This window comes from Pestalotiopsis fici, assembly GCF_000516985.1.
Source record: "Pestalotiopsis fici W106-1 unplaced genomic scaffold PFICI_Scf_5, whole genome shotgun sequence".
Lineage (NCBI taxonomy): Eukaryota > Fungi > Ascomycota > Sordariomycetes > Amphisphaeriales > Sporocadaceae > Pestalotiopsis > Pestalotiopsis fici.
In genome coordinates this window covers 2578883-2587830 of record NW_006917095.1, presented here as the reverse complement: position 1 = coordinate 2587830, position 8948 = coordinate 2578883, and the positions used below count along the sequence as shown (strand labels likewise).

At 49.2% G+C, this 8948-nt stretch overlaps 2 protein-coding genes across 2 annotated transcripts; both read right to left on the bottom strand.

The window, feature by feature from the left end:
- Positions 1 to 223: 223 nt before the first annotated feature.
- Positions 224 to 2605, bottom strand: PFICI_08093 (uncharacterized protein; the record flags this gene model as incomplete). Its single annotated transcript, XM_007836674.1, has 8 exons — positions 224 to 570; positions 681 to 845; positions 930 to 1046; positions 1124 to 1265; positions 1359 to 1743; positions 1807 to 1854; positions 1914 to 2416; positions 2483 to 2605. The coding sequence occupies 8 exons, from the start codon at positions 2603 to 2605 to the stop codon at positions 224 to 226; spliced, it is 1830 nt and encodes a 609-aa protein (XP_007834865.1).
- A 2177-nt stretch (positions 2606 to 4782) lies between these two features.
- PFICI_08092 (uncharacterized protein) lies at positions 4783 to 8065 on the bottom strand (the record flags this gene model as incomplete). The annotated part of the gene is made up of 8 exons (XM_007836673.1): positions 4783 to 5413; positions 5465 to 5768; positions 5824 to 5906; positions 5955 to 7264; positions 7321 to 7491; positions 7547 to 7714; positions 7765 to 7907; positions 7996 to 8065. 8 exons carry the CDS (start codon positions 8063 to 8065, stop codon positions 4783 to 4785), a joined length of 2880 nt encoding a protein of 959 aa, XP_007834864.1.
- Positions 8066 to 8948: the final 883 nt, after the last annotated feature.

Below are 8948 nucleotides of genomic sequence, written 5' to 3'. Positions count from 1 at the left end.
ATATCAATATTTGCCATTATTCGAGATTCGAGCAGTCTAATGTTGATGATTACTATTATCTTTGCAGCTGAATAAAATATCCTCATATCCTTCATGATTGTATGTTTCATATATCCTCCAAGGAGAGACTTCAGACGCCTCTCTCCATTCGTCCTTGTCCATTAGGGGGAGGTTCCATGAGCCTGTCTTTCGCTTTTTTTTTTTTTTTCTCCCATTCCAGTCTCTAAACCGTCGTCGAATTTGCTGCAGGCCTACCGGCCGGGCTGACGACGATATTATTCTCAATCACGGCGGACCCATCGTACAAGGCGAGGATCTGCTCGTCGGTGCAGTACCCGGAAAAGGGCAAGACGAGGACAAAGCACTCAGAGCCTGGGTCCAGGGGGGGTGTGTTGGTCACGTTGAAGACGGACGCTGGACCCTCGGTACTGTAGAGACCCTTGTCGTTGTCATCATTGTCGTCGTCCTCTGTCCCGCAGTCTGCGAGGTCTATACTGCCAGTCGCCAGATCCTTGCCAAACATGGTGCGTTGAAAGAGCTGGTAGGCTGTCTCGGGTTGGTCCGAGTTGACTTGAGGTTGTCAAATGTCAGTATTGTGAGGAGTCTTTCGTGTTGCTGTTTTTGGAGGGAGGGTGGGAAGGGTGGTGGTTGTACAAAGACAGGAGGTGCCGGATACTTACTGTGGTGGCCGGCCTCAAAGACACGGGCATAGGAGAAGCCATCATATTGACGGACAAAGCCGCCAATATACTCATCATTGGTAACAATCTCGGCATATCCAGCCGCAGCAAAGTCGTCCTTGTTCTTGTAGTCTATGTTCAAGCTGACTTGTTCTCCAGCAACCCCTAAGAATCGAGCAAAAAGTCAGCACTCAATTCCATGCACAAGAGTATCAAGAACAATAGCAAGGAACAGTTTCAAATACGTACAGTTGCAACGAAAGTCACGGTCACCATTGATCAGTGACACCTTGACTCCGTCGTCGAGGAGCTGGGCCAGGTCGTCGGTGAAGCCATCAAAGACGAAATCGCCAACGCCAAAGAAAGCTATAGGTCACATGGTTAGAAAAACTCTAATATAAAAATTCTATAGGTCAGGTAAAATGGAATGGCATGTAACTTACTATTCTGCGTTGGGTTGCTGTTGACCGTATAGTTGACATCTGCGCCCAGGGCCTCCATGACCCAGTCTTGGTTCAGGTATCCGTACACATATGGCGGAGGGAAAGAGATTGGAGTCGAGTGGGTAATATCAAAGGGATCAAGCTATAATGCTAGTTAGACAATCCGTTTGGCTGATTTTTTCTCCCCATTCCCTTGTTTTTTTTTATTTTTTTATTGAGTTCTTAGAAGACTTACCCCAGAGAGCGCGTCGTACGCATAGTAGACATACGTCCAGCAGAACAAAAAGGCTGAACCGCAGACCTCGGTGACGGTATCATTGGTACCGTATTGGTCGTGGTATCCGTTTGGTGTCAGGGCGCGGCAGCTATCAAGCTGGTCCTTGCAACCTCCCGGCGCGGACCAGTTCGCCGCCGCCGACTCGGCAACCTCTACCGGGTACGCCTGGATCCCGTACGTGTTGTTGAGGGCAAAGTTGGGATATGACTCGGCATACGTGGCAAATTCGGTGAAGCCGCTGATGATGCCCACAGTGTCGACAGAGATCTTGAGGTGGTTCTTGGAACACGACTTGGAGCGGGTTTGCAATAGATGCGCGATTGCAGGCGCATAATGTCCACCGCTACAAGAGCAAAACTGTATCAGCATACAAATCTTGTAATTGGCCGAGATTTATACAACTTACTATGACTGGGCCCAGATACTGATGCTCTTTCGTTGGTACTGTTCAAATCTGCCCAAGCATTAGCCATCCGCTTGTCTCTGGGCATTGAATTTCTAGGCACAACTCACTCGCTCAACCACAATTGCAAGAACTCCCAAATGGCCTCAGCAGCCACGGCAGTCGTGGGAACGGTGCGGGTCAAATCCTGGCTCGCAAACACGCCAGCAACAGCCGTCACGTTGAGAGGGCCCGTCCACGTGTCGTTGGGATATATGTCTCCAGACAACCCGTCAATGACGCCGGGCGTGGCCACGTCGTAGCTGTACCCGGTCTGTACGGGCTGATCAATGTACAACATGTTGACGTGGTTGTTCCACGAGTATGGGTTCAGGACGGTCGAGTTTGCGTCCGACTGCACTCGACACGGGCCGTTCTCGTTCAATGCCTGGTCAATCGAGGGTGCTCCAGGTCCTCCCTGGAGCCAAATGCTCAACGGGGCATTTTCTGGATCATTACGCGCCTCGAAAAACCAAAAGAAGAGTTTTTGAGGATAGTCTTGCAAGCTCGTCGAGTTGAGCGTCAAATAGCCACTATATGATTTGACGCCTGGGGTAGTCTCGCAGATATTGGGCTGGTCATTGTGTCAGAATGTCTGTGGTGCAAATGATCTGTGAAAGATTGTTTGGAGTGCGCTGACCTCATTGTACTCTATTTGAATCCCTTCTGATAATCTTGATCGCAGGACGCCTGCCGATACGGTCGAGGCAAGCCCACAGGCGGCCACCAGGCTCTGGCCTAGGAGGCACGAGAATGCACGCATTTGGCGGTCGTGATTCGTGTGACTAGATGATGATTATGATTTCCGAAGTAAAACACAATAAAGAAGCAAAATATGTCTTGCCTTGTTCAAGATGATGTAATTGATAAGTAGGTAGCAAAAAAGCCAAGTGAGTGCTGAGGAGGGTCGTGGCAAGCTGACTTATATACGAGTTCCCAACCACCACCAGGGATTAGACGAGCAAAAGGGCCATGGGCCCGGACTTCGTGATAGCTACCTGCCTAGATGACCAAGTTTACTTGCATCGTGCCGTAGACAGCTTTGCCGCGCTGTCGCTCGCCGAAGAAAGCAAAAAAGTCCCAAGGCTGGGGTGCTAGAGGAGGAGGGGATTGCCGTGCGACCGAATTCCGAGGCCAGGGATCTCCGCATCATGAAGGATTGGGATGCTTGTAGTCATCGGGTAGTTTGGCCACGATTTTCTTCTGTTTCTCGCCTAATCAAAAGGTGGCTTGCAGTCGTCCAAGCAACCTCGTGACGGAATCAAAAAAGGGGAGAATAACAGCTGAGAAGCATCTTTGCGTGTGCAATATTCTCGGGCCGTGCTTTGCCCCTGCTTTCGGCTGTGCAATGGTGAGCATAACGTAAACTAACTTGAACTCCAGCGGCCTGCGTCGATGAGGCTCATGCGGCGCAAAGGGCTTCGATGCATTGCTGGCAGTTTGTTGGCTCAACTAGAACATACCCACCCGGAAGCCAAGACCGGTACTCAGCCAATAACAAATGAAGTTTGTATTTTATGTTCCAGAACTAGACTCCGCTACTGCCGAGATGGAAACGCAAGCGGGTCGAGTGTTTGTGTTGGTATAACTAGTACGGAGACTATACTTGATCATCTTGTGGATATACCTAAATGTTTGGTGTTTGCCATTGCAGTCGCTCGCTCCATGATCAGAAAAAAACACGGGCCTTTTTTCTTTTATCATGACCAAGGCATAGATTGACGATTGATCTCTTTGCTTGGAGAAGACAGATGGTTTGGTTTTGCCCATCATGAATTGGGATGTATCTTTATCTTCTCTCGCTGATCGATGATCTACAATGAATGTATGATGTGACCCTGGGAGCTAGCACAGATCTGTAGAGCGACGTGGTTCCGTGGCTCATCTGGGGCCAAAAAATGCTACTAGTCTGCAGTGTAACCGATGGATAATGTAGTGAGTGCATGTAGCTCAAAGGCACAGACAAGTCGTCGACAGGGCTGTTAGGATGACGAATGGCTGGCCGAAAAGCCTGCCTCTAATGTACCTAGGTTACCTGCCTGCGGTGTGCCGAAAAGCTGCTTGTGCCCACTGCACTGGCTGCTGCTCTTTGCTGTGCCTTAAAAAAGTCCTCAGCCCCAATCCCCAAGCTGTGTGCCTAGGTAAGATTAATGCCCCAAAAGAGACGCGGAAATGGGCTGAGCTGGAGTCGCCCATGCCTATTTGTTGCTGGAGCCTTACTTTTAACATTCACGATATGTAACATTGATTGCTAGAACTTGCAACCAACTAAGCAGTGCCTTCCTTATCTCCCTAACTTGAACTCGGGGAAGGGCGGTTACCTAACCTGGTGTCACATCACATCAGTCGGACATCGATCGCTACGTACTGCAAGCTGATCCTCGCCCAGGCACGGGCGGGACACGTAAAGGTCAGATAGATACATGGCGGATGGGCCGTTTAGGTTGCGCGACAGACGCCTGGAAGCTACCGTATGTATGTATGTATGTACCTCTCTATAAGCTTCAATCAACTTGCTGTCACCGCCTCGAAATACCCCTCCATCCCCCCTCCCGCCCTCTCCAAACCCCCCCTTAACAATCGCAATACCTATCATGCATCTTCTGCCCTTGCCCATTTTCCTGCTTACCGAAACGGCATTTGAGGCAGATGAGCAAACCGCCATTTTCGAGCTGAACTGATACATGCGTTGCCAACCTGCATGGACCAAAGTGGAATGGCGTACATGCAATTTTGACTGGCATTGAGCTACCGACCATTCTTCAGCTTGTGTCGTGTATTTTCGTCATAGAAACTTAATCGTCTAATGCTCGTTATACTATCTCCCGCATACGCCTTTTCTCTGGGCTGTCTACATCATGTGCCCTTTTTGGTATCTCTCATGTCCAATCCTCAAAATAAAAAGTCAAACGTGTCCCAAAAACAAAGTCATCGTCGCACCTAGCTAATGTACACTGCCAACGCTTGCTTACCCTCATCCGTGAGACGTTCTTGTACGTAGCCCGCAATGACATTGTTTTGTGAAGCGTTGGCATGCGTAAGATACTGCTTCACCCACTGGGGAACGTCCTGGATCTGAGGGAACTCGTCTCTGGTTGGCTGCCTGCACGTGTTCAAAGGCGTAAATCCCATGCCGAATCCAATATCATCAACATCTGCCTCGTTCACCACCTCGTTGCCACCGCCAGTGGCCAACGTGGGTGCATTGGCAAGCAAGGTCAACATGGCTTCACATGTAAAGCGCCAACCCCCCTTCTGGTACCGCTGTGCGAAAGCCTGACTCTCTGCAAGTGATTTGGCAAACGACACAACAGCCAGCTTGCGATCCACCGGACGGGCCAAGGTCTTGGAAATGGGAAGAATTTGCTGCAGGTAGATGGGCGTGAAGATGTTGGCTTGAATGGAGTCAGTTTGCGCGATAAAGAAATCAGCTCCCAGACCAGCTTCAGTCTTGGCTGATACCAAGTGGTAGAAGCAAACAAAGTTTCTCTTATACGAGTCAGAGGGGTTGTTTTGCAGCTTGGTGTACAGCAATTGCAGAATTGTGACAAAGTATTTCTCGAGAACGGGCCTACAACATCATGTCAGCAGTTGATGTTTCGCAACTCCTTGATATACATACTTTGGAATAGACACCACAATCACGTCAAGAATCTCGAAGGCGCTCTGCTCGGTCTTCTTGCCACTCAGGAGTTTCTGGAAGATGCCCAGAATTGGCTCAAGCTGATTTTCTGCAATGATTGACTCAGTGGCTCTGGGAATAATGGCAGCCAGTAAACGGGCGGCACCAGGCACGTTGCCTCGGGTCTCCCAGATCGTAGGCAGAATAAGGGGACCGACTAGAGCCTTGTAGTGGTCGGGCAGTGCACCGGAAGGGTTTGGCTCCAGAAGCGCGGCGAAGAGCTGGAAGACATAGGGAATGAATTCTGTCGCACTTTATTAGTCTTTTTGTGGAACAAGAGTTTCAGACATCTTTCCTACCGTTGACCTCTTCAATGAGAATCGTGTGGAGGGGAGCCCACAAGCGTTCCTGAAGTTGAGCACTAGCACCAGGCGAACCATTCCTAAGTCTTGGTCAGCCATGTTCCACAGGTTAGATGCACAGGACTTACTTGACCAATGCGCCCAGAGCTTCAAAGTGATAGTAGTAGAATCTGGGGTTGCTTGGGTTCTCCTTGATGACAGCCGTGATCCTGATAAGGTGATCCAAGACCATGTCTGCAAAAGGCAGAACACCGTCCTTCATAACGATGAGCACACGCATGATGCATCGCATCAAGAACTCATTCTCTTGCATCTTTGCCGGTGCAGTGTCCTTTTCCACAAGCTTGAATAGGTGATCCAATAAATCCTTGGCGAATGGCTCAATATCGGTTCGAGAAAAGACATGGTTGCCCGCGTCATCAGTCAAGTACAAGACACGTTCGACTGCAATAGCAGCATACGTGTAGACGACATAGTTGTCCGATCCGAGGTTCTGAATGAGTGGCTGGAATGCACCTTGCCATTGTTCCTTTGTAAGCTGGCTGCGGAATGTGTAGAGGAACTTGATGGCGTCAACCTTGGAGATTGGCTCGGACTCGACATTGATCAGATCTGCGGCAATGTGCTTCTGGAAGAAGTCGACAACATCAATGAGAGAGTTGATGGTCTTGACACCTTGTGCTGCAGTCACAGCGCCCTTGGCAGCGATCGAAAAGAAGAGTGAGACAGCAGTGTCCTTGTCTTTCCAGTTTGTCTTGCCCTGCTCCAAGTAATGGTTGATGTAGTTTCCGGCCACTCCAGTCACCAATGCCTCGAACTTCTCCTGGAGCTTCTTCAAGAAATCCGTAGCGGCTCGTCGTCTCGAGTCCGTGTCGGATCCCTCGAGATCTCTTCTAATAAACTCAATGGGCTCATCCTCAAACTGCTCAATATCAGACTCACGAAGTGCGACATTGGGAAGCACGACGCCCTCAACAATTTGCTTCAAGACAGCCTCATCATTGAAGTTCTGAGCGTGTGAATCTTGGCTGGCAATAGCTGTCAGGAACTGCAGGGCCTTGCTAACAAGATTGTCGTATTTTTGTTGGGGGCCGAGAGAAGACAGCAGATTCCATGCGCTTGAAATGAACTTGGGCGCAAATCGGCCAAACTCGTCATCGTATTTGGTCGTGTATAATTGCAAGACATCGCAAATATCAGCCTTGACGTTTTCCAGAACGGAAGCCTCGTCATCGTCATCTGTCACGAGCAAATTGTTCTGATATACCAGGTACTCGTGAAGTAAGGCTGCGATACGGTCGAGGGACTCTTCGAACTGGGGCGGTAGGTCTTGGCACGAGAGGTCGTAGAAAACCTTGATGAGGAGATTGAATGTCAGCAAGTAGGCCTTTAGGGCTTCCTTGTTGTTCTGATTGGCCTTGATCTGACCGTCGGTAGCCTGATTTGCAAGTGGTTAGTAGGTTTCTCTCTGTGCTTAGGTATATATACACCCACGATCATAAGCTCAAGAAAAGGGGCCGCAAAGGTCTTCAGGACGTGGTTGATCTCGGTGAACAGTTCATCGGATCTGTAAAGCGGTCGCCATCTCTGAAAGATGGAATGCGCAACTTCCAGCACGCCGTTATTGACTTTGGCGTTGTCCGGCGTCAAGCGCGAAACGAGGTCCTGTTGATTTAGTCAGTAAAGCTGTGTCATTTCTTTCTGTCACGGAGCAGCATACTGTCACCAGTGTTTGCCATCTCTCCCAGAAGTCAGAATCCGCGATCAAGCTGATAGCTTCACCAAGCTGAGTCTGGATGGCGGGAGGACAAGTAATCATCAGGCCAATCAGCTCTTGTTTGATGGTGTCCACCTCATTTGAGGGCAACTTGTAATTTCCTTGTGCGTCCTGTTCGAGTTTTAGTCCATGCCTCCCTCGAGCTCGAGAACCCAACATACCACATAGTTGAATCGAATGAAGTTTTTGAAGTATAGGGCGGCCGAGAGACGATTCTGTTGTGGCAACGACTCGTTGTGGACGATCTGAAGGAGGAGGAGGGAGAAGCCCTGGTGCTTCTCTTCAGCCTTGAGTGCGAGTTCGGCTGTGTATTTCGTAAGCAATCTGCATATAAATCTCTTCTGCCCTGACGACCACCGTGAGAAAGGATTTGTACGTTGGCTTCAACTTACCCTTTCTTCGCTCTGCCGGCTTCAAGGTGGCATCCAGCAGCTGGACCACTTGGTTAAGGTCGCCAGCCATGGTTGTGGTGCTTGTGATGTACAGAAAAGACGAAGATCAATTTCCGACAAAGACGGTGGCTTGGAAGGATTGTACAAGAAAAAAAGTAGAGGCTGTAATTTGAGATCACGAAATTGAAGACAAATGTGACTAGGTACTGTTTTCGATTTGTTTGGCGTACCTGCAGTTTGTTTGCTCTGGGCCCGATGGCCAACCACAGCAACCGACGAAATGCCCCTCAATTTTAGTAGCGGGGTTCAGTCTTGGAGCCTGGAAGGTGCAAGACAAGACTTTGGACGGGGTCCATTTAAACGGCCAGAGCTCCGGTTTAGTGCAAGACACCCTGGGTTGAAGGGCTTGAGGCTTGAAAAATATGTCAAAGTTCCTTGTATACACAACGAACCAATCGCATCTCTATATATCATGAAAATATCAAACTGGTGCATACGAGCTAACTAAGTTCAAGATTATCCCGAGCCACAATTTGGTCTTTACATTCAAGGTGCAGCCCCCAAATGTAGGGGCTGGATCTTTTCAAGTTCATCCTCTGTCTCATCTACAAGTGCGGCCAGTGTCGGGCTACAAAGGCTACAAGCCACAAGCCGAAGCTAGTCCTGATTAGGCTCTAAGCTCATTTTCATGGCTCCGAAGCTGTTATTTTTTGCGGAAGCTCGGGAGCTTGTAATTGGAGATCGAGAAAGGATAAACATTTGTGCGACTCGGCTCATGACCTGGAGGTAGGTACCTACGTAGGTACTATGCAGCTGGACGTTTTGGGTAGTCACAGTGGGGGTGAAATTCGAGCTTTTACGTGAACGTCAAGTGAGGTTTGGATCCATTGCTGATGCATTCGGAACTTGTAGATCTTATCTTGTATTAATCTACAAGTCTCGGACTTCTTACA